Source organism: Lepus europaeus, chromosome 10 (assembly GCF_033115175.1).
Source record: "Lepus europaeus isolate LE1 chromosome 10, mLepTim1.pri, whole genome shotgun sequence".
Taxonomy (NCBI): Eukaryota; Metazoa; Chordata; class Mammalia; order Lagomorpha; family Leporidae; genus Lepus; species Lepus europaeus.
Window position 1 is genome coordinate 125,461,753 of NC_084836.1, and position 23,088 is coordinate 125,484,840.

At 68.7% G+C, this 23,088-nt stretch overlaps 2 protein-coding genes across 13 annotated transcripts; both read right to left on the minus strand.

Annotated features, from left to right (window-relative positions):
• Nucleotides 1-5,394: 5,394 nt before the first annotated feature.
• Nucleotides 5,395-14,230, minus strand: UCKL1 (uridine-cytidine kinase 1 like 1). 7 transcript variants are annotated; one of them, XM_062204501.1, is made up of 15 exons: nt 12,006-14,230; nt 10,028-10,215; nt 9,829-9,935; nt 9,579-9,749; nt 9,435-9,506; nt 8,900-9,089; nt 8,588-8,649; nt 7,180-7,199; nt 6,615-6,713; nt 6,447-6,540; nt 6,313-6,375; nt 6,108-6,230; nt 5,877-5,984; nt 5,653-5,809; nt 5,395-5,573 (listed from the first exon to the last, which is right to left on the minus strand). In XM_062204501.1, the coding sequence occupies exons 1-15, from the start codon at nt 12,071-12,073 to the stop codon at nt 5,494-5,496; spliced, it is 1,602 nt and encodes a 533-aa protein (XP_062060485.1). In that variant the 5' UTR covers nt 12,074-14,230; the 3' UTR covers nt 5,395-5,493. The 7 variants fall into 7 exon arrangements, 6 of the variants coding, with proteins under 6 accessions (XP_062060485.1, XP_062060483.1, XP_062060486.1 ...); XM_062204499.1 differs by having other exon boundaries at nt 10,028-10,218; XM_062204502.1 differs by lacking the exon at nt 7,180-7,199 and adding an exon at nt 8,063-8,079 and having other exon boundaries at nt 12,006-14,229.
• A 701-nt stretch (nt 14,231-14,931) lies between these two features.
• ZNF512B (zinc finger protein 512B) lies at nt 14,932-21,997 on the minus strand. Of its 6 annotated transcripts, none has more exons than XM_062204504.1 (16): nt 21,881-21,997; nt 20,856-20,981; nt 20,535-20,677; nt 19,552-20,219; nt 19,237-19,451; nt 19,070-19,141; nt 18,845-18,988; nt 18,628-18,752; nt 18,461-18,553; nt 18,284-18,382; nt 18,037-18,207; nt 17,739-17,933; nt 17,493-17,594; nt 17,113-17,175; nt 16,822-16,920; nt 14,932-16,737 (listed from the first exon to the last, which is right to left on the minus strand). In XM_062204504.1, exons 2-16 carry the CDS (start codon nt 20,977-20,979, stop codon nt 16,471-16,473), a joined length of 2,580 nt encoding a protein of 859 aa, XP_062060488.1. In that variant the 5' UTR covers nt 20,980-20,981; nt 21,881-21,997; the 3' UTR covers nt 14,932-16,470. The 6 variants fall into 6 exon arrangements, with proteins under 6 accessions (XP_062060488.1, XP_062060487.1, XP_062060493.1 ...); XM_062204503.1 differs by having other exon boundaries at nt 20,856-21,031; XM_062204506.1 differs by lacking the exon at nt 21,881-21,997 and having other exon boundaries at nt 14,935-16,737; nt 19,552-19,958; nt 20,043-20,219; nt 20,856-21,693.
• Between the last annotated feature and the right edge of the window lie 1,091 nt (nt 21,998-23,088).

Genomic DNA, 23,088 nt, shown 5'->3' on the forward strand with positions numbered 1-23,088 from the left:
GGGTGAGCCGGGGTCCTGGGAGTTGGTTGAGCCCCGTCTCCCCTGTGTGGCCTGTGAACTAAAATCGTGTAGAACTCGTGAAACCAAATAAAGAAAGCCGTTGTCAAGTGGCAGTGGTCGGCCAAGCCCCAGCAGGGATGACGGGGTGGGGGGTTCTCCCACTGCCTGGCCCAGTGGCTTGGCTGTCCTGGGCCGTGTCCGGGCCGTGTCCGGGCCGTGTCCTGGGCCGTGTCCCAGGCCGTGTCCGGGCCGTGTCCTGTGCCGTGTCCCAGGCCGTGTCTGGGCTGTGTCCTAGGCTGTGTCTTGGGCCGTGTCCTGGGCCATGTCCTAGGCCGTGTCCGGGCCGTGTCCCAGGCCGTGTCTGGGCCGTGTCCTAGGCTGTGTCTTGGGCCGTGTCCTGGGCCGTGTTCTAGGCCGTGTCCTAGGCCGTGTCCTGGGCCGTGTCCCAGGCCGTGTCTGGGCTGTGTCCTAGGCTGTGTCTTGGGCCGTGTCCTGGGCCATGTTCTAGGCTGTGTCCTGTGCTGTGTCCCGGGCCGTGTCCCGGGCCGTGTCCTGGGCCGTGTCCCAGGCCGTGTCTGGGCCGTGTCCTGTGCTGTGTCCCGGGCCGTGTCCCAGGCCGTGTCTAGGCTGTGTCCGGGCCATGTCCCGGGCTACACTGGTCTCCCGGGTTTCCTTTCTCCCCTCGCTGAGTGATGCCTGTTTTCCTTCGATGCACAGAGTTGTAGAGTTGGGAGCCCTTCCTGTGGGGGCGCCTCCATACCCCCAGGGCCCCTGTTGGTCTCGGCCACTGAGGGAAGGCAGGGGAGCATGTGTGGCCTTCGGTTCTGCCTGAGGTGGCCGGGGTGCGGTCAGCCTGTCCACTTCCTAAGAGCGGTGGGTGTTCTTGAGGAGGGTCCTGGCTGCCCTGACCACCTGTGCCCTCAGCAGGTTCATGGGAGGCCTTGCTGGCCGCACAGAGCCGCTGGCGTGCACGTTGGCGGTTCCAGCTCTGTTCTGTGTTTAACCACACGGTGTGTGGGCCTCCCGGCTCCCGGCATCCATGCTGCCAGCTCCGTGAGGATCGATGAGATGGAGGCTCCAGCCTAGGTCGGTGGAGACTTTCTCTCGCTGTAGGCCCAGGTCCTGCTGAGCCCTCATGAATCTGTGAGGAGAGCCTCAGGCCGAGGCGTGTCCACTGGCTGGGCAGATGCTGGGGAGTCCAGTGCCACGGGCAGAGCTGGCTGGGCCCTGGCCCCCTGTGGGAACAGCCTGCTGGGGCTAAAGGTGGACCCTGTGCCTCTCCCTGTGTTCTGAGCTGTGGGCCGTGTGGCGGAGGGCTGACCCGTCTCCCCTTGGCTGTGGCGTGCCGTGTACATACGTGCAACAGGCGTGTCGTGCTGCTGTCCAGTGGCAAAGCAGAGTACAATAAAAGTTGGGTTTTGAGGGCCTGTGCTGTCTTGGCGATCAGGCAGTACAGGGTCTCCAGGCAGCGCAGTGGACGCACGCCACCAGGCCCCACCCGGTTGAGTTCCAGCAGGCTTGGTGGTGAGGGTGGTGAGCTGACCAGTGCTTGTCCCTCCCTCCCTGGGGCCCGGACCCCCCCCCCCCCCGCAGCTTGCCTAAGCGTCAGGTTCTGGGGGGGGGGTGCCCTGCAGGCGGCATCTTCCGGTAGTTTCTTTCCCTGGAAAATGGAGGTGATGTCTGCGGTGAACGCTGCAGGGCGCGTGCGTGGTGGCACTTGTCACGGCCGGCCCTGTCCCAGGCGCCCCCTGCAGACGATGTGTGTCCTGAGTCCTGCACGCAGGGGCAGCTGACCTGCGCCCGTCCAGATAAGGGAGGAGCCCTCGTGGGGCAGTTCCCCGCTGTGTAGCCCCCTGCTGGCTGCCCAGGCCGTGAGGCGTCTTCCCCTCATCCTGCCGAGCCTGTGGCCTCAGCAGACACCCAGCGTCCCCGCCCCAGCCTGCAGCCCCTCCCCCACTCCTGGAACCCTTCGCTGCCTCCCATTTCCGGGAGTGCCCATCTGGACCAGCAGGTGCAGCTGTCAGCGCCATCGGGAACCAGTTCTGGACGGGTCCTGCCTGGTTCTGGGCCTGAGCCCTCTGGTGCTTAGGCCTCTCCTGAGCTGACTGCACGAGGCAGAGGTGGGGGTGAGGTCGGAGGGCATCCAGACAGCCCGGCCCCACCTGCACCCGGGACAGCTCCGTCCCTGTGTGCCTTTGTCCTGCGCGTTCAGGGATGGATTTCCCAGGGTTTCCCTGACCTGGGGTCCAGGCCTGGCTGCAGCAACTCCCACTCCAACTGCCTGGATCACATCTGAGCTGGAGGGGAGCCAGCTGTGCACCCCAGCATCTTGCCAGCTGCTCCCCAGCCCTCCACACACCATGTCCAGGCAGTGCTCCGGGATTGCCTCGCCACACCACCTCAAAGCAGGGGGAGGGGCGGGGTCAGCATGGCCCTGCCGGGTGCTCAGGTGCTCCTGGACAGGGTGTAGCCGCAGCCGGCCCCGGGGCGTGGGCTCTGTAGGGAGCACCGTCCGGCCTGGGACAGGTGTCCCTGGGGTGCTCTGCTGTGCACACTGGCCTGGGTGGGGGCCCTGACTGACGAGCCTGATGCTCAAGCTGGGAAGCCCCGGGGTTAGGTTTCTGCCTTGGACCTGTGCCCTTGGTCAGTGCAGGGCGAGGCAGAAGTGAGCACTGCTTCCAGTTCCGGCTTCTCTGCTTCCGCTCCTGCTCTCTGCTGATGGCCTGGGAAGGCAGCAGAGGATGAACCAAGCACTTGGGCCCCTGCACCCAGTGGGGGACCCGGATGAAGCTCCTGGCTTCAGACTGCACCAGCCTTGGCTTTTGTGGCCATCTGGGGAGTGACCCAGAGGACGGAAGAGCTCTCTGTCCATCTCTTTTCTCTGTCACGCCGGTCGGCCTCAGCTTCATGAGTTTGTGCACGCCCTCATGCTTAGCTGCAAGTGGGGGTGCTTGTTTCTGGTTGGTCCACGTGGCTCTGCCGGGCTCTGATTGGGTCACCTGAACAGTGCAGTGTTCAGGTTGCTCTGGGGGAACAGCTGCCTGGGCTCCCCAGGTGGGGCAGCTGGGGCGGGGTTCCGACAGCTGCCTGCTGCCCCTCCGCCTAATCCCATGCCTTAGCGTCCTTGGACACTGAGGCCTCGTTTCTCATTTTTGGTGTTTTATATATGTAATTCTTCAAAAAAAAAAAAAAATGAAGGCAGAGAGAGAGTGAGCTTCATCCATCGGTCATTCCCCAAATGTCCACAACAGCTAGGTCCGGGCCAGACCAAAGCCAGGAGCCAGAAATTCAATCTAGGTCTGCCACGTGGCTGGCAGGGACCAAAGTACTTGAGCCGCCACCTGCTGCCTCGGTGCCCGTCAGCAGGAAGCTGGACCGGAAGCAGAGCCCTGGCAGGAACCAGGCCACGGCCACAGTTGCGCGCCGCGTTGGCTTGGGCAGGACCTCCTGGATCCTCCCCTCGACCCCCACCCCACGGAGCCCCGGGAGCTGTCAGCACGCTTGGGCAGGCAGGGAGGCCGCACACGGAATCACGTTCCAGGACGGCCATCCCCCAAAAGGACGCGGCCACTAAGGAGAATCTGCGTCCGGGCCAGCCCCGCCAGCCCCGTGCACTTGCCTAGTGCGCTGCTCGGTGGGGAGGGGTCCGCGGGCATGCACCAGGCATGAGCCCTCGCAGACGCTTGCGCTCCCTGGGCTGTGTCGGAGCCGCCGGGGCGGTTGTTGCCTTTACCTCGAAGGCGGTTGGCGATGGAGGGACCCGCGCGTGCCCCACGGGTGGCGCTGCTGAAGGCGCCAAGGCCCCCAGCGCCCCCCGTTCCGCCCCCCAGCCTTGCCTAGGAACGCAGACCGCATGCTCTGGTCCTTGGAGCCCAGCGGAGCTGAAATCCACCTACTCTGACCCCACCCCCAGCTCTGGCACCACAGCCTCCTGCCGTGCTGCGCGCACACGCACACGTGCACACACACACCACCCCTTTGCTTCAGAGGCTCCCATGCTCCCAGCCCTGGCCCCGTGAGCCCCACCCCAGGAGATGCTTCCCGACCCCCTCTCCTCATCCCAGGCCTTGGGACCCGCCAGTGTCCCCGATGGAGGGAACCCAGGTTTCCTATGCAGCCACGCCAGGACTGCCATGTCCCCAGGGCCAGACGCCATTCTCAGGTCAGGCAGTCCTGGGGGCACAGCCCAGCGGCAGCAGAGCCTGGCTTCTCCCAGGGACTTACGGGCAAATGGAAGGGGAGGCCCAGGGCTGTGTCCAACCTGCGCCACCCCCACCCCCGGCCCCACATCTGCTCACCCTGTCCGCTGGGCTCGGGTCTGCCAGGGCTGTTGCCTCCAGCAGCCATATGGGGTCTGGTCCACACAAGGGTCTTGGACCTTGGATCCTGGGCCTGGGAAGCAGCCCCAGGCCAGAGATGTCCTCAACCCCTCCACCCCATGCACCCTGAATACCCTTCCCCAGGGCCGTCTGGAAGGTCTCTGACTCCCCACGGGGCCTTGGCAGGAAGTGGACCCAAAAGTCCCCCTAAACTGGGGCCCGGGCCTCTTGGGCTCCTGAGCCCTCCTTCCCCTAGGGCCTGGCTGGTCCTGACTGGTTCTGCAGGAGCCAGCCACCCCCTGCTGGACTTGGGTGGGGCCCCACCTGGCTTGGGGGGGGGGCTGTCTGGAAGCAACAGCCTCGTGGTGCCCAGGGCCCAGCTTGGGACACAGGGGCGGTGTGGGAGAAGGGGGCACTCACCAGGGCGGGCAGGAGGCCTCTGCTGACCGCTGGGGTGCTCCAGCCTGCCCCGGCGTCCCTGGTGCCGACCATTCCTGGGACAAGCCTCCTGCCTTTAGTTGCCTGTCACCTTGTCTGGCCTCTGCCCAATGGCTTCCTGTCCCCACCCCGTGACGAGCTTTTCCATGACAAGGCCTTGGGTATCTGTGTGGAGGTGGGGAGAGGCTGAGCTGAGCTGGACTGAGGATGGAGACCAGGTGCCCATCTGTGGCCCACGTGTGTGCTGGCCCTGTTAGTGTAGATGCCTCACCCAGGCAGGGCTGGACAGACGCCTGGTCCCACACGGTGGGGCTGCCCCCAACCTGGACGTCCTCCAAGCTGTCACCCACTGGCCAGTTCCCGCCAGGTCCCTTGATGTACGAAATGTATGGAGGACAGAGGGGTCAGCAGTGGCTTCTTGTTCAGACCCAGAGCCCTGGGCAGTCTTGTCCTTTCCCGAGGCCCAGGCCCAGCACCACCAAGCTGTGTGGCTCCAGGGGCCCCAGCCGTCCCCTCACCTTGGTGCAGGCCTGGAGCCAGGTTGGGCTGGGCAGGGCAGGCTCTCAGGCCTCTCCCCCTGCTGGCCTTGTCCCAGCCAAGGCCCGACTCCCGCACCCCAACCAGCCAGTCACACATCTCCGTCCTGAAGCTTTACTGATTGCACAGAACACACCACATCGCAACATCTCCAAAGTTGCAGTACGTTAGCACATCTGGGCCCTGGGTGGGAGGCAGCTCAGCCCACGGAGGCCGCCTCCTCCTCGTCACTGCCGTCAGGGGCTGCATCTGTCCCAAAGTAGCGGTCACCGAAGTTCCCTGCGGACGGAGCAGGAAGTGAGGCGGGGCCCCGCCCCCTGCCGAGGGCACCCCCCTCAGTGCCCCACCCGTGCCTCACCAATGCCTGGGATGATACGGAACAGGTCGTTGACGCGCTTGTCCACGGCGGTGGTGATGATCCTGACGCGGGGGAAGGCGTAGGCCACGGAGTGCACGCCCATCTCCGCCATCAGCAGCGACAGCAGGAAGATCTTGTCCTCGGGCACGTCGTGGTCCTGCCCCGCACAGAGCAGGTGAGGCCCAGCCCCGCAGGAGCTGCCCCCCCAACCAGGGCCCACTCACCAGGAGCACGCGCACCGCCATCATGGCTGCCGCCCCGGTGGACACCGTGCAGTCCATCAGGATCACATGGTCGTCACTGATGTCCTTGGGCAGCCGCAGGTAGTGGAGCTGCGGGCAGCGAGGGGTCAGGGCCCCAGCAGGGCCTGGCCCCCTCGGGGCTGCCCCCTGCCCCGCCCCTCGCGGCTCCCAAGCCCACCCCTCCTCCCGCCCGCCCCCCCTCGCACCCCGCACCTCGGGCTCCCCAGTGAGTGGGTTGGTCTGGATGAGGATGGTGCCGATGCGCACGTCCTTGCACACGGCTCGCAGCGCAGGCTCCATGGTCTCGCCCGCCCGCAGGATGGACACCCCCGTGATCTGGGGAGCATGAGGGGGCTGAACCGGCCCGCCCCCCGGCCCGCCGCCGCCTCAGGTGCCCTGGCCACCCGGCACAGCCTACCTGCTTCCCCGCATAGCACTTGCCCGCATAGTCCTGCCCCTGAGGGGTCCGCACCACACAGTCCTGCGGGGTAGGGGCTTCCGTCAGCAGGGCCCCGCCCCTCCCCCCCCCCTCCCCCGCCGCCGCCCGCGCACCTGGAAGGGCAAGAAGGAGAGCGCATGTTCGATGAGCAGCCGCATCAGCCTCTTCGAGTAGAAGATGAACTCGTCGCGGCTGGTCTCCCGGTCCCTGCGGGCAGGCGCAGGCTTAGCCATGGGGCGGGCCTGGGGGGGCCGCCCGCCCGCTCGCAGGTGGGCGCTCACCTGATGATGGTGTGCATGCCTCGCACCTGCGGCGAGCTCTTGAGGACACTCAGCGTCCGGGGCAGGGGGTGGCACTGGTGCGCGGAGGCCAGCGCGGCCCTGGAACACAGTCCATCGGGGACGCTCAAGAGTGGGTGTCACCCACCAGGGCCCCCTATGGCTGGGGCTGCTTCCCTGCAGCTGACATGGTGGGAGGGGGCGGGAGAGGCCCCCACCAGCTGCCAGGCAAGGGTGCAGGAGCAGGCAGGACGCAGAGCCGCGGGCCCGGAGGCTGGGCTGTGCAGCGTGCCACTCTGGGCTGGGGAGAAGCAGAGGGGGCGGAGAGCGGGGGTGTGGCGTGGGCTCACAGGTGCCCATGGGTCTGAGCCCCCAGCCTCTCGCTGGGGTCCAGCCCTGTCCAGGCAGGGGGTGTGTGGTCCCTCTTGGGAGAGGGGCACACAGCTGGCTCCGCGCTGCCTACTGCTCCACCTGGGGAGGAGGAGGGGCGAGGCAGGGGCAGGTGCAGGGCAGGTGCAGGGCAGGTGCGGGGGGCACACAGCAGGCACAACCAGAGCGCTCTGCTCACAGATCCCAACGGAGCTTCCTCTGCTCGCCAGGTGAGGGTGCGTTCAGGGGGCAGCGGGTTTACGGCCAGGAGAGAACAGAGAGAAGGTCACTCAGTGGGGCAGGGCCACACTGGCTGTGGACGTGCCTGGGGAGGCGGGAGCGCCCACCGGCCCCTGCCCACCGCAGCACTTCCTGGAGCTGGAGCCGGCCGGGGAGGGGGGCATGGCCACCACTTCCTCGCTGACCAGAGAATGGCGTTTTCTCAAGTTCGAAACCCTGGAGACGGTTTCTCAGAACAAAGGCTATGAGAGGAACCGAGGTGACAAGACCCACAGGTGCCCCGGTCTGGGTGAGGGTGAGCAGGCACATGCAGGGCCAGGAAGCGGGCTGGGCGGCGGCCCTGGAGGCATTTCCAGTGCACACGGAGCTGGGCAGGGCGCCCATGAGCCGCTGCCCACCTGCTGGCGGGCATCCTGTCCCAACAGTCCCGCTCCTCCTGACCAGGCAGGACGGAGCACGAGGCTCGGCTGCTCCGGTGGCAGGGGATGTGCCATTGGTCACTGCCCCGGGGCCTGGCTGTGCTGGCTCAGGCGGCCAGCTGTCCTCTCTGTGGCTGGAACCCACGGTCACCCCAAGTAGACGAGGAGTGACCGGCAGGTTCTGCCCAGCACAACTGCTTTGGCATGACCACAGGGAGGTCACCCAGCCCCTCTGGCCCTCGGTGCCCTCGCCCGCCAGCAGGGGGAGCAGCAGCGGGCGGGGGTGGGGGTGCTGAGCCCACCACCCCTCTGCTTCTAGGGACTGCACCCTGCCCTGCGCCGGCTGAGTGACAGCCCAGGCTGGGAGCTCCGTGTGGCGGTTGGAAATGCCTCCAGCTGTGCAGACGGCTGTGGAGGTCTTACCTGACGCTGAGTTCACGCTGTGGCGGCAGCACAGGGAGACACAAGGGAACGGGTGAGGTGTCAGTGCCCAGGGCGGGTGGCCGGCCACCTCCACCCAGGAAGGATGTGCTGCGGCCTCTGGAGAAGCCGCCTGCCACGGGAGGTGGTCGGCTTCTCACGGCCGCTCACCTGGGACCGCCTGGGCCAGGATCCACAGCTCCGGGCTGGGCAAAGCCAGGACCCCCGGGGCTGCAGCCCGGGCAGCCCACTAAGAGGAGCTGCTGCCCCCTGTGGGGTCCTGGTCAGCAGGCCCTTGGCTGAGGACCAGCCTCGGGCCGGGTACCTCTGGGGGTTGAGCTCCCACCCCACCAAGCAGGGCTGGTGCTGGGTCAGGTGACCAAGCTAGGACAGCAGCCCCGGGACGCTCCAGGATCAGCACCACGGGGGGACAGTGGATGCGTGGGGCAGGGCGAGCAGGCCGCTGTGGACAGTGGCAGCAGAGCAGCAGAGGGGCTGGGGCAACTCCGGCCCAGAGCAGGCGCTCACCTCCTCCAGCTGACTGTGCACGTGCTGCACGATCAGGTCGATGGCCACCGCGTTCCCGCTGCCTGGGCAGGAGGGGTGCGGTCAGACGGGGTGGGGGGCGGGGCGTGCTCAGGAGGGGCGCGGTCAGACGGGGCTGGGGGCGTGGTTGGTGGGCATGGCCACAGATGGCAGGCTGGGGCGTGGCCGGGGCGGGCATGGTCAGACAGCAGAGTGGGACTGGCGGGACAGGGCACCATGAGGTGGAATGGGGGGTGGTCCCAGGGGCGGCAGGGCAGTGGGCCCGCCCTCCCTGCCCCCATGGCCCTTGCTCACCTCTGGGCACCACGATGTCGGCGAGGCGCATGGTGGGCTGGATGTACTGGTCGAATGCGGGCTTCACGAACTTGTTGTACTGCTTGATGACGCCCTCGATGTCCCGCCCCCGCTCGCTGATGTCACGGCGCAGCCGCCGCACCAGGCGGATGTCCGAGTCGGTGTCCACGAAGATCTTCATGTCCAGGAGCTGGGAGGGGACGGCCGGCCCGGGCGCAGCCCTGTCACCGGCAGGGCCAGCCAGGTCTGCAGAGGCCGCCCTGCGTGGGGGGAAGGGCCGGGACGCGGGCCGGCTCCAGCACGGGCCGGAATGAGCTGGGCAGCCGCTCACGACCTTGGCGGTGGACCTACAAACCTGTGACCTGGAGCTGAGGGAGCTGGGGAATCTGGGGTCTGGCCCCACACCCTGGGGGGGCCATGCGGGCGTCAGGCCAGTCATGCCCACACGCCCCTGGGACTGGCCACAGCCCACCTGGCGTTCCCAGGGTGGGGTGACGCGCAGACCCCACAGGTGGAGGCAGGGGCGGGGCCTCACCTCGAGCAGCGACTTGTCGGCAAAGGCCATGATGCCCTCGAAGATGATGACGTTGGCGCCATACAGCGTCTTCTGCGGAGGAAGCCAGGGAGTTGCTGGCGCCCGGCGCGAGCCCCAGGCCCTCGCTGCCGGCCCCGAGCCTACCCAGTCCTTTTTGCGGCTGTGCGTGGTGAAGTCGTAGATGGGCACTTTGACGCTCTTGCCCTGCTTCAGCTTCTTGAGGGTGGACACGATGAGGTCGAAGTCGAAGGCGTCGGGGTGGTCGAAGTTGAAGTTGTTGCGCGCGGCCTGCTCCTGCTGCTGCTGCGTCAGCACCTGCGGGGCACGGGCGGTCCCGCGGCGGCCCTGCAGCCTGGCGCCTGCCCTGCCGCCGGCACCCAGGGTCGGGCCTCACCTTGTAGAAGGAGTCCATGGACAGCAGGACCACCCAGGGCACGTCCAGGGCCTCGATGATCATCCTGGCCACAGTGGTCTTCCCGGAGGCGCTACCGCCCCCCAGGCCTGCCGGCAGGTGGGGACACCCCCCCTGCCCCGTGAGCGGGAGGCTGGAGGGGGCGGGCCGTGCAGGGCAGTGGACACGCCACCCGGCTCACCGATGGCGAAGGCTTCCTTGGACTGTGTGCCGTGCTCGTTGTACCAGGGAGGCCGCCCGGCCGTGTAGATGGTTCTCTTGCTCGTGCGTAGCAGTGGCGGCTCCGACTTGCACTGGCTGGTGGTGCGCTTCCGGGGCGAGCGGCCGGTGCCCACGGGCGGCAGGAGTCTGTCCAGGGACTCGGCATTGCTGCTGTGGATGGGGTATACTTGGCTTGGGCCCCTATTACCGGCCAGCATGACCAGTCCCCTGGGCAGGCAGGCACAGCCCCAGGCTAGCCCAGGGCACTCACCCACAGCCAGCCCACTGGGCCCCTGGGGCTCACTGTCCACACAGCGGGGCCAGCAGTGATGAGGAAGGGGGCAGGATGTGCACTTGGCTGGGCAGGGCCCTGTCCCCCTCAAATTCCAGACAGGCAAGGTCTCACTGAAGCCCAGGCATCTCCTCCTACCCCCCACCCCCGGCACTCTTGGGCAGCCCAGGAGGCGGGCGGACAGTGGGTGAGCAGAGGCAGGGTCAGGCCAGGCCATGCACACGGCTGACAAGGGGCTCAGCCAGGGACCTGGTCCACAGACCGTGGGGACAGGAGGGGACTGAACAGGGTGGCACTGGCCTGGCTTCTGTCAGGGTGCTGGAGGGCACTGGGGGCCCCCAGAGGAGCACCCCCAGCATCCCCCAGTGCTGGGGAGGAAGGTGCTGCCAGCAAGCTGAAGCTGCACCGGGACGGAGCTGACGCTTGGACCCCAAGCTCCCCAAGGGGCCAGGGCAGCCACTGTGGGCCTCAGCCTGAGCCAGGACGGCTTCAGGGAGGCCGGCTCCTCTCAGCGACACTGCACGCAGCTCCCGGCCTGGCCATGTGTGGAGTGGCTCAGAGCCAGGGCACTGGCCGCAGAGCACCTGCCACATGGGCGGCGTGCTGGACACTCCCACAGCAGCCCCACTTGTCCACCATCATGGGCTGGAGGCCCACAGGCCACATTCTCTCAGCCCATGGGAAGGCAAGGGCTCCTGGGAGGTGGCGAACGGAGAGCACCAGGACGACACCTGTGCTGGGGGACGGTTGGCCACCACCTGCCTCACCTCTACAGCTCTGGAGTGGGATCCACAGATGGCCGGATCCAGAGGACCGGGTGAGGGCACTCTGGGGACAGTGCCATGCCACCGGGTGTGGGGGTGGGGGCAGACAGGTGCCAGTAGCACTGCCATCCCCCCAGCACATGGTGGACAAGGCCCTGGGGTGGGGTGACCCCAGGAGCAGCCTGTTACTCCCCAAGAAGGCAGGGGGTGCTCAGCAAACATAGGCAGCTCCAGCAACAGTGGACAGAGGTGCCTGAGGCCCACCCAGGGGGCTGCCCCTCCCCGCAGGCTGTCGGCTAGCTAAGCCAGTGCGTGGACTGGGAGGGCACAGCACAGGGGCTGTCACTCCATGCCCCACCGTGGCTGTGCCTTCGATCCCAGCAACCACCCACCCCACCCCACGCGCAGAGCCGGACGGTGCAGGCCCGGGGCTGGCACTGTGCCTGCTCCTCCAACGCTCACCCGTACAGGCCTTCTTCCCTGGGAGCCCTGGGTCCTCCCCACCGGTCATTCTCCCTGGCCCTGCTGGCCGCCACCATCGCCGCAGGTCCCCCTTGAGGCTTGAGTCCCGACAGCCTGTCCTGAGCAGGCCAGGGGTGACTCTGCCAGAAACCACCTCTCCCTGAACTCACCAGGGGCCCGGTCTACACCAGCCCAGCTCCACCGCCCTCTCCCACTTGTCACGAGAGGCACCCCCACAGAGGGATAAGGACAAGAACTAGCCTGGCCCAGAGGGGTGGGAGTCCCTGCAGCCCTGAGACGCAGCCTTGGTGGACAGCCCCACACAAACCCATGGCTGGGGCCCCCGCAGCCTGCTTCCTGCTGTCCACCGCTGGGCACGGCACCCAGCAGCCAGGGAGCAGCCAGGCCACCACAGCGGCCTCCTCAGCAGCAGGACTCACCTGCCTTCTGCTCCAAGGGCCCAGCACCCTGAGATCCTGATGCCAGGGTAAGTTGGGGGGCTGCTCATGGCTGAGGATGCAGGTGTGTCCCGGAGGTGGGTGCTCCCAGGGGTGTGTGCGCAGACCTCTCAGACCCACAGCAGCCCCCCAGGACAGCCCGGGAGCTCTGGCCGCATGAACCTGCCCTCCATGGGCGCAACCACTCCTGCGGCAGCAGAGCAGGTGCAAGGCCAGGTGGCTGGCAGAGGCTGCTGCTGCTCAGGTGGGGAGCACAGCAGCTGGGGGCCCCAGGGGTCCCCACCAGACAGGACTCGCCGCCAGCCTGAGGCCAAAGCCGGGGGCCTAAGAGGATCACCCGGCTGGGGCTCGTGCGCGCCTGATATTAATAGCACGGATTTTGCCTGGCACGGCCTGGACAAGCCTCAGCTGCCCCCCCCAGCCACCCCGCGCACAGGCTGACACGGTCCTCTGCCCAGGGCCTGCCAAGGACCACCAGGCTGGACATGCCTCCCAGAATTCCCTGGAAGAAGCTCCAGTCCCCTGGCCTACCTGGGCAGCTGGAGCCACTTGTTGGCCAGGTTACCTGAATGTCAGAGCCGGGCGAACGCCCCACCCCGTCCCAAGGTGCCTCCTACAGGCACAAACAAATCTGAAACTCTACCCTCGGGCATCAGGGCCTGCCCCACCCCCACCCCAGGGAGGCTCCAGCAGGTCCCGGTGGCCACCAGCTGCTCCACAGTCAGCAGGGGACGCGGCCACACGGGGAAGAGAACGGCTGCCCTCAGCAGAGCAGAACAGCTCCGGTCCTTTCCCGGGGGCCAGAAAAGGTCAGTAGAGGAGGCTGCAGGCCTCCTGGGGGGCAGCCTGGTGGGGGGGTGTGCCTGCCCCTCCCCACTTCCAGGACAGAGGCAGAGGGGAAGTCCCAGCCACCCCGAGTCCCCAGGTGCTCTGAGGTGTCTGGGGCCTGGGGCCAGGGGGTTGGAGCTGGAATTCCAGGCCCAGGTCACTGGCTCAGCTGTTGGGTGGCAGAGGGGATCCGGGAGGTTCAGCCTGGCACATGCTGAGCTGCCCCAGCTGGCAAGGACCCACAGGGTTCGAAGGGAAGCATGGGGGGGGCGGGGGCGGGACATGAGCCCGGGTATGCGGCAGCCAACAGAAGAGCCAGGCCCTGTCCCAGGCTCAGCACCCCACACGAGGGGTCCCTCGGCCTCCGCTGCCTGCAGCAGGGAGGGGGCTTGTGTCTGCCCACTGTGTTCTTCAACCTCTCATATGAACACTCCCACACCCCAGGTTCTGGCTCACCAGGGCTGGGATGGGCCAGAGCCGGCCCCATCCCAACACCACCATCAGGGTGCCGGCTGCACGTGCAGCCACGCTGGCCCAGGAATCTTCACACCTGAGGTATTCCGTTTGAGGTGTCAGGGCTGGGGTGCCCCCTGCCTCACCCACTCCTGGCTGCTCCACCTGGCCATGGCATGGGCACGGCGGGTGTGGCTAGCACCGGAGCCTGCTTCCTCCTCAGAGACAGCAGCAGGTGCACTGTAGGCGGGGGACAGGGACCAGGGCGGGAGCCTCCCGGGACCTAGAGACCAGGAGCCACGCTGCCCCTCCCCACCCACCAAGCCTGGCCTTGGGGCCCCCACATCTGGAACTTGGGGGCAGAGTAGCACAGGTCCAGGCCCTCACAGCTGTGGTCAGAGCTGACCAGTCACACAGGGGTCACTGTCCCCGGTGCAGGGGGTTGTCCGTGGTCAGCTGAAGGGACGTTTTTGGAAAAAAAAAAAAAAAAAAAAAAACGAGGCCACAGGCAGGGAGGGGCTGTCACAGGTGCCTTTCTGGGTCCCCAGTGACCCTGGACAGGCACTACAGCCCCACTGGCTCTCCCCGCCACCCTGGAAGCCTCCCCAGCTGCCCGCTCCTTCCTGTTGCCCTGAGCTGTCACTCGCCAGCCTCCGTCCACTGCCAACATCCGCAGTCAGGAGTCGCTGCTGACACCCACGCTGGCCACCGCCCAGCACAAAGCCAGGGACAGGCAGATGCGAACGTGAGCAGCCACTTCCGGGAGCAGCAGCGTGGACACCACTCCCAGCCAGGGCTCGGGGTCATGAGCTCGAGGAGCCGACAGAGGCCACCAGGCCGGGCGGAGGACACGGAGGGGACACGTGAGGTCCCCGGCGCCAGGGGCAGAACCTGATGGCCACAGGGTGCCCCTCCAGCCCTGCCCCCCTACTCTTGGTTTCGGTCAAGGACGGCGCAGCTCCCATCCTGGCGGCCCTCCCCGAAGGCGTCCGGGCGCACCGGCCCCTGTCCAGGGAGGAGGCGCCTGCGTGGGCGCCACGCAGACCCGGAAGAAGCAGCGGCGCCGGGGAGGCCCCACAGCCGTGCACGCCAGGGCGAGCGGGGCCGGCTTCCCGCGCGCCCCTGGGCTCCCCTCCGGCCGCCGGTCTCGGCCCTGGCCGACCCCGAGCCGCACAAACCCGAGGAAACTCGGGGAGGCCCCGCCCGCTCGGGGCAGACCCGCCATCAGCTCGAGGCGCAGCGACAGCGCCCACCCCGCCCGCCCCGCGCGCTCCCCGCAGGAGGGAGCGAGGGTCGGCGCGGCCGCGGAGCACAGGCAGCCACGAGCGGCGTGGGGAAGGCGGCCCCGGCCCGCACCCCCAGCGGCACGGACCCCGGCGCCTACCGGCCCTCGCTGTCCTCGGCGTCCCGGGCGCGCGGCGGCGGCGCGGGGGCGTCCGCGGGGGCCGGGGGCGCAGCCATGCGCGCAGCCTCCCCGCCGCCGGCGCGGACTACGAGTCCCACAAGGCCGCGCGCGGGGCGGGGGCGCGCGCGCCGCCGGAAGGCCCGCCCCCCGCCGGCCGCAGGAAAACCCTGGGAAAAATCGATAAACGTTTATTGGATACAGTCGCTCTCGGAACACAGCTGCGCCGCCCCCGCAGGGCCCGGCGGCGTCCTCCCGGCGCGCGGAGCCAGAGGTAGATCTGCGGGGCCCGGCCGGCCGCGGGTCCTCGCGCGCCCCGCCCCGGCCGGAGGGCAGCCACTCCGGCAGCGGCCCCCACGCCTTAAAGACAACGAAGGGTTAAAGTGCTGAACGTCAAGGTTCCCAGGACCCCTCCCCACAGCAGGGGCCTCCTGCGGGCTCGGGGCTGTCCCAGGGGTTGCCCCCACCCAGCGCCAACTACCTGAGAGGCCGGTGAAGCGGCCACACACCTCCCACCCTGGACCCCACTCCACCCCGACCCGACCCCGCCTGCAGCGCACACGGGAGCCGCCCTGCCCCAAGACCCCGCCTCTGTCCACACCAAGGTGTGGGTGTGGGGGGCGGAGGCTCCGTGTGTCTACACCCACTCCCCAGCGCAACAGGCCAGGCTGCGGGAGAAGCAGAGACCCGCACACGGGGACCCCACACCCCCAGGCCCGCACAGGGGCCCGGGCCCAGCCCCAGCCCGTGGGCACCAGGGAACCCTTAGCACCAAAATGTCAAATTGTTGTTGTTGAGTTTTTGTATAAAAAACAGAATTTTAAAAAAGGTTGTTACTTGTCACAGCAACAAGACTGGCGCCCACTACACCCGGAGACACGCACACAGGCAAACACCGCGATTCCCGCCGTCCAGGCCGTGTCCTCGGCCACCCGCCCGCTCCCCTGGACCGGGGCCTCCCTCCACACCCACCCTCTGAGTGTCCTCCCCGGAGGCGCGCGTGGCCGCTTCCTCCAGGCACTCCTCAGGCCCTGCCTGACCCCAGCCCTCCTCAGGGCCCCGAGGCAGTGGACAGAGCCCCGGGGCCGAGCCCCGGCCCTCACTGGCGGGTCAGACTCAAAGGGGCAGTGCGGGCAGGCAGGGGGAGGGGCCGTGGGAGGTGCCCCCCACGGCAGCCGCTCCTCAGGTGGGACCCATCTACCCAGGGGCCCCCAAAGCCTGCAGGGTGGGGGCTGGGATCCTGGCTCCTGCACCCTGAGGGAAGCAGCAGCCCCCGTGGAGGCCAGGAGCACAGCAGGGCAGGGCCTGGAGAGGTAGACACCAGAAGGACCAGAAGGGAGGGCCGGGCGGGCAGCGGCAGCGGGTCTGTGCTGGGAGGTAGCTGGGGGTGCTGCATTCCAGTGTGGGTGGCAGCAGGGGCTGCTCAGGCGCTCACCGCCCAGAGCCACGGTCAGCTCAGCAGGGTCACCCGAGCCTTGGAGCCAGGTTGGGGACCCAACAAGGCCCAAGGGCGCAGACGACCCCATGGGCACCAGAGCATCCCCAGGGCTGGCCATGCAGGCTACTACACTTACGTGGCTGCCCCCAGCACCCCCTGGGAAGCCCAGCCCAGGAAGGGATCCCTTCAGGGAGGAGAGGGTGGCTGGGCCACCCCACTGGACGCACGGATGGGTGGATATGGAACTGGAGGCCAGGCTGCCCCTGGTGCCCCTGCCTGGACCATGGGGCCCAGTGGGCAGTGTGAGGCCAAGCCCTGCCCCTGGCTCACTTCTCAGGTGGCGTGCCGGCGCCCACCTTACGGCCAGTGGAGCCCCGGGCCCCCTTGTCTCTGGCCCCTGGGAGCCAGTCGTCCCCGCGTGGGGGAGGCCTGGGTGCGGACTCCTCAGGGGGCGGGGCCTCAGGGGGCGGGGCCTTGGGCTTGCGGCCTCGCTTCTTCCCGCCTCCCCTACTCTTCTTCTTCTCCTTCTTCGGCACCTCGGGGTCCTGGCTCCTGTGTTTGGGTGGCACATCTGCGGAGGTCCTGAACCAGTTCTGGGGGGAGGAGAAAGGGGGTGAAGGCAGGAGCCGGGAGCAGGCGCCCCGCAGGGTGTCCAGCCCCAGCCCCTGCCCTCGCACCTCCGCGTGCGTCTTGAGGATGTGGTACTTGACGCCGCTCTCGCTGCTGAACTCCTTGGGACACAGCAGGCAGTGGTACTTCCCCACCAGGTGGTCCCCCTGCAACACACCTGAGTGCAGTCCCAGCCCTCCCCCATGGAAGGGGGGCAGCCAGAGGGGAGTGGTGGCAGTGCATGCTGGGAAGGGCCTGGAGGGAGGAGCTGCCAGCCCTTAGGCCTGGCCGTCCAGCTCCCGCACCGGGCTCCCTGGTGGGCCCAAGCTGGGAGGCCACAGGGAAACCCCAACACTGACCTTGCCGCAGCTGGCGAGGTGGGCCTTGAGGCCGGACACGCTGGAGTAGATGGCTTCGCAGCACTGCGGGCAGGAGGCAGCGTGGGGGAGGGCCTCGGGCCAGGGGAGCCCAGGGCCTCTCTAGGGCAAGTGCAGGGGCTTCTGGACCCTGTGAGCTCTGGGCGGAGAGCAGGCTGGGCACAGGGCGGGAGGTTCCGGCCTCCTCTGCCCATAGGGGTCTCCATCTGAGCACCCTGCAGGGGCCCGTGGTCGGAGTGGATTGGTGGCTAAGGACAGTCCCCTCCTGACAGGTCTTAGCCTCTGCTCCTACCCAGATGGTCACCCTGGGCTCAGCACCCCGTCTCGGCCTCCCCACACTCCCTGCTGGCCGCCCCGCTCACGTCATTGGGGCAGCTGACGTGGCCTCGCTCCTTCACTTGGCTCTTCCACGCCTCCAGCAGCTGTGGGTTCAGCGTGGGCAGGCCCGGGCGCGTGTAGTTGAGCTGTGAAGTCGGGGGCCAGGTGAGCCACGCCCCTGCCACAGGCACAGTACCCGAAGACTCTCGGGGGTCAGAGAGCCACAGCGCCAGGCCAGCAGCTCATCCGCGGATGCAGGGGTTGCAGCCTGTGGCCAGTGGCTCACTCACCCGTGCTGTCTCGGGAACCAGGTCATCTTTCATGCGCCGCTTGGTCCAGTCTCGGGCCAGCTCATCCTCTGCGATCTCCTGCAGGTGGAACACTGCCACCTGGGCTGAGGTGCGGCGGATGCGGCCACTCGGGGTCCGTTCCACACCCAGCAGGTCCTCGGCCTCAGGGGGCTTGTCCGTAGGCTCCTCGGGGGGCTGCAGCGCCAGGTGAGCCATGGGGCAGGACAGCGAAAGGCAGGGGTCAGAGTCAGGGTCGGCATGAAGTGCAGGCTGCCGGGGGCATGCGAGGGCCGCTCACCGGGGCCGCGTGCTCCGAGCGCACGTGGTAGTCATGGCCAGCCTTGGAGCGGTAGGTCTTGCCACAGTGGGCGCAGGGGAAGGAGGGGCTGTCCACCTCGCAGGGCGGCTTCCCACAGCGCCGCTGGTGGTACTGGTAGCCCATGAGGCTGGAGAAGGCGGCCCCACAGCCCTGGGGGTCAGGGACAGACATCAGCTGGGCGCCCGGGCAGCCCCGCGCCCCGGGCTGACCGCTGGGGCACACTGACCTCTCGGGGGCAGCGCAGCCGCCCCATCTGCTTCAGCACCTTGCGCAGCCGCTCCCGTTCCTCCTGCTCACCCCCCTCGGAGGCCTCGGCGTCGGAGGGCTGAGGACAGGGCCAGCCTCAGAGCCGTCGGCCCTGGGCCCAGCCCGGCCCCGGGACTGGGGACTGCGGGGGCGGTACCTTGGCGCTGTGCTCGGCCATGCTGTGGTAGTTGAGGCCCGCCTTGGACTTGAACTGCTTGAGGCAGTGCTGGCACTTGAGCGCGTCCTGCAGCTGCAGGAGGAGGGGTGAGCAGCCTGGCCCACAGGGCCCCACCCCCACCCCACGCCTGAGCACGTGGCCCTCACCTTCTGGCACACCTCCATGTGCCGCTTCAGCCCTGCCAGGGTCTTCCGGGCGACCACGCCGCAGGTGGGGCAGACTACGGCCCCCCGCTCGTGGATGGCGCGCTGCCACTGCTCCTCAGCGCCACCTAGAGGCAGGGCCGGGCACTCAGGGACTCCAGGTAGGGAATCCAAGGCCACACTGTGTGCCCCCAGCCCCCAGCCCCCCAGAGATCCCCACCTGGGGCTGAGTGGGCCACGGGGGCCGGGGCCTCCTTGCTGACAGCGGTGGGAGGGGTGGGCACCTTCTTCCGTAGGTCCTCGGGGCCTCCCTCCTGCTTCTTGGAGCGGTGAGTGCGGGCCTTGTCCTCGGCTTTGGCCAGGCCTATGGGCACAGAAACAGGCGTGGGGCGTGTAGCTGAGGGCCCAGCGCGTGCCCGAGGGGCCTGGCTGGCCGGGGTCTCACCTTTGAGCCCAAAGGTCCCCGAGATGGACGGCTGCTCCCCCGTGAACTTCTTGGGCGTCTTCTGTTTCCTTCCTGACTCGGGGATGGGGTGTGGGGGGGGTAGAGGGTCTGGTCAAACAGCCCCTGACCGAGGCCCCCCCAGACACACCCCTGGGGCTCTCTCTCACTGTGCTTTGTGCGCTCAGGGTCCTCCTCCTGCTGGGCCATCCTCAGCGCCTCTTTGTTCCCCGAGGGCCTGCCCCCCTGCGGCAGGGAGCTGCTGCCCGGCTCGGCTGGCAGCTGGAAGGTGGCGCTCTGGCCCGTGCTAGACGGGCCGCACTGCCCGTTCTCCGGCTTCGCCTGCTTGGGTGGGATGGGGCAGGCGTCCAGGCTGTCGGTAGCCCTGCGGGGCACAGCGAGCTGAGGGCCAGGAGGACCCGGAAGGTGGGCCTCGTCCCCCCAGGCTGCGACCGAGGAGCGCCCCACCCACGGAGAGCCCGTACCTTCTCTTACCGCTGCTCCGCCCACTGGCGCGAGGCGCTTGGTTCTCAGCCTGGGTCAGCAGCGCCATTTTGCAGGGCGGTGTGTGTCTGCTGACGGTCACTGGCTTGCTGACCACGATGGGTCTGCTGACCGGCAGGGGCCTGCTGACCGTGATGGGCTTGCCGACTGGCACAGGCCTGGTGACTGGCACGGGTTTGCCGACAGGCACGGGCCTGCTGACCGTGACGGGCTTGCTGACCCCAATGGGCCGGCTGATGGTAACCGGACGGCTGACCGGCCCAGGCTTGGGGGCAGGCAGGGGTCGGTCCATGTGGTTCCAAATCCGGTGCTTCTCCAGCTGGGTCTTGGATGTGAACGCGGCTTCGCAGAAGGGGCAAGGGAACGCCAGCCTGTCTGAGATGGCGCCCTGGGCAGGGAGGGCAGGTGTGGGACGGGGCCCCGGGGCCCACACACATCCCAGGCCACCTCTTCCCAACCCAGGGGCCCTTACCCCCTGGCACCGCTGGTAATGGTACTTGAGCCCGTAGATGCTGGGGAACTCCAGCCAGCACCCCGAGTTTGGGCACTTCACCCTGGAGTGTGCCTTGAATTCATCTTTCCACTGGTTCATCAGGGAGAGCTGGGTGTGGGGAGAGGTCAGGCTGCCGACCCTCCACGGCCCAGGCCTCTGCCAACCCAAGACCTGGGCTCAGAGCCCTGCCCGGGCCTACAAGACATGGGGCCCTGCCCAGGCCTATAGGACACGGGGGGCCAGGCCTACAGGACACGGGGGCCCTGCCCAGGCCTACAGGACTTGGGGGCACACCGACCACAGGGAGAATTCAGCACCCCAAGCAGTGGCCATGACCAGGCCCACTCTGGGGGCTACTGGGACCTCATGACGTGTGTGTGTGTGTGCGCGCGCGCACGGGGCTGGCCACACCCTGGGGCAGGGGCCTCCATGGGCAGAGCACACGCCCAGTCTGGGCCTCAGGGAGCTCACAGGGATGTCTCGGAGGGCCTGGTTCTCAGCTTTCGGCCGCCCCTTTTTCTTCCCTTCCGTCCTGTCGCTGGCTGGACTTCCGGGGTCAAAGCAGAGTGGGGCTTGGCCAGCCACCGTCTGTCCACCACGAGCCACCGGCATCCCTGCAGCACAGGCACAGCCAGGCTAGGGCACCGCGCAGCCATGTCTGCCACCTTGGGGGCCTCGCACCCACAGCAGCAAGGCACTGGGGCAAAGGCTGTGGCCAGCCCTGGACAAGGACCCACGTGAACACAGCTCCCACCCGAGGGTAGGGGTCCTGCTGGTGGCCGTGACCCTCACCCAGCTTCGGTGCGTCGTGCAGCACGGGCAGCCGGACCTCCTTCCTGCCGCCTTCCTTCCCCGGCCCACTCCTGCCGGAGCCCTGGAGCCGGCGGCTGCTTCCGACACAGAAGGGATCGGTCATCTCTGCGAGGGACAGCAGGCGGCCGTGCCCTGAGGCCCGCTGCGCCCCAGGCCTGGCCAAGGAAGGAAGCGTGTGACAGCGGAACCAAGAGGCACCCTCTGTGCAGCAGGACCAGTCCTGTCCCAAGACCCTCGCCAGCTCTGACAGCCTCAGGCATCCAGGGTCACCCCCGCCCCCGGCTGGCCGGGGTGTCCCCAGGTACGCAAGAGGGAGGAGGGGGCTGGGGGCCAGCCATGCCTTCGGCTGCCCTGCCCGGCACCCACGGGGCCCCCAGACCCAGGAAACACCCACCCGCCCCGCCAGCAGCCCAGGAAGCTGAGAGGGTCCCTGGACACACACACTCCCTCTGGCAGCACCTGGGGCAACCTGGTCTCCAGCCAGACCTGGGCTACCACCAGCTGACCTCCCCTCGCGGCCACTAGCAAGAGGCTCTCCTGTCCCGACCCTGCCGTTCCTCCATGGGGACACCCCGGAGCAGGCGCAGGGCTGGGTGAGGAGCGGACCCCTCCCCTACCAGCGTCTACCTAAGTAGGGCCGGACAGGAGGGGAGGGGGCTGCTAGGGTCGGCGAGGGCCGAGGCCCCAAGGCAGGACAGCCGCTGCTCAGGGCCCAGGGGTGCCGGCGGCCTGGGCCTGGGCGTTGGGAGGGTCCTCGCGCCAGGAAAGTTCTCCCAAGTCCCCACTTGGCACGCAGAAGGCAGACAGCGCCGGCCCGGGTCCTCGCGTCCCTGACGACCCTCGCGGACAGCGGCGCCGATGCGGCCGTGCCCCCCAGCGCCCCCCAGGCCCGGGAGGCAGAGACCCGCCCTCCGCCCGGGCCTCGGCGCCGGCCCGGCGGGGCCGCGGGGACCCTGCGGGGAGGGCGGCTGCGCTCGCGCGCCGGGCCCGGCCTCGCCACCCACCTGTCACCTGCGCGGGCGCGGGCCTCGGCCTGGCCCGGAAGGGCCGCTGGCGGCGCGGGGGGGGCGAAGGCAGTGAACCAAAATGGCGACTTTTTCCGAGGAGGAGGAGGCGGGAAGACGGCGCCGGCGCGGGGCGCGGGGCGCGCGCGGGGTCCGGGCGCGGCGGCGGCGGCGGCGGGGACGGCGCGGGGCGCGGGGCGGGGGCGGCGGCCGCGCCGGGAGAGGCGGGGGCGGCCGGCGCTGACCTGCGGCGCCCAGCAGGGCCGGGGCCGGGCCGGGCCGGGCCGGGGGCGCGGGGCGCGGGGTCCGGGCGGCGCAGGCTGCACGCCGCGCTGCGCACATGCGCGCTCCGCCCCTCCCACCTTTGACAGTTTTACGGCGGGGGGAGGGGGCGAACTCTCGCGGTATTCCCGCCACGCGCGGCGCCGGGGAGGGGGCGGCCGCCGGGGTCCGGGGCCCGGTGTCTCGCGTCTCGCGCCCGGGCTCGGAGCTCCGTCGCCTGCGCTGTGGGGACTCCCAGGCGGGGACCAGCTGTGCCGCCTGTGGAACGTGGGGGCGAGCTGAGGCCCGCGAGGGGCTTTGGGCGCTGCCTGAGCCAGGGCAGGTGCAGCAGGAAGGCCACGGCGCTCCCGCCCCCCCACGCGGGCCCACTGGCCAGCAGGCTGCAGACCAGCTGGCCCCTGCCAGGGCACCAGGGCTTGGCTGGGGGCCCTGGCCACTGGACCTGCCTCTCTTAGCCCCGGGATGGGTGTTCCTCGCTGGCTGGTGTCAGGGCTGGGGCCCGGCCCCTCAGGCGTGGGCACAGATGAGGCAGAGCATGGTGGCCAGCGGCCTGCAGGTGCCCCAAGGCCCTGCCCCCTCGCTGACGCAGCCATCCTGCAGGGCTGGGAGAGAGGAACCCTGGGGTGGACCTCGTGTGGGCCACAGCGTGCTGCTGCCGCACCTGCTGTTTCAGACGCCCCAGGGAAGCTCGTGGACCTTCTACACCCCGCTGGACACTGCCAGGCGGGAGGTAGAGACAGGTGCATAGCCCTCCCTCAGGCCCTCTGCTTCAGCACCCCCTGCCCAGCCTGGGTTCAGAACAGGTTCACCAGGACCTCGGGGAAGGGGCTGGCGAATGAACGGTCCAGTGCCCTTGTGTGCCTGGGTGGCCACACCGCGAGGCTGGGGTGTTGTGTCCCGACCCTGCCCTGGGTGGGAGGCTGGAG

Coding starts and splice junctions, on each gene's coding strand:
- ZNF512B (XM_062204504.1), bottom strand. CDS start 20,979: ATGACCGATCCCTTCTGTGTCGGAAGCAGCCGCCGGCTCCAGGGCTCC. Junction 18,554..18,627: donor ACATGGAGGTGTGCCAGAAG/GTGAGGGCCACG, acceptor CTCCTCCTGCAG/CTGCAGGACGCGCTCAAGTG. Junction 16,921..17,112: donor ACCTCGCCAGCTGCGGCAAG/GTCAGTGTTGGG, acceptor GGTGTGTTGCAG/GGGGACCACCTGGTGGGGAA.
- UCKL1 (XM_062204497.1), bottom strand. CDS start 10,556: ATGGCCTGGCCTGACCCTGCCTCTGCTCACCCACTGTCCGCCCGCCTC. Junction 9,750..9,828: donor CCATGGACTCCTTCTACAAG/GTGAGGCCCGAC, acceptor CGTGCCCCGCAG/GTGCTGACGCAGCAGCAGCA. Junction 6,541..6,614: donor GGCATGCACACCATCATCAG/GTGAGCGCCCAC, acceptor GCCTGCCCGCAG/GGACCGGGAGACCAGCCGCG.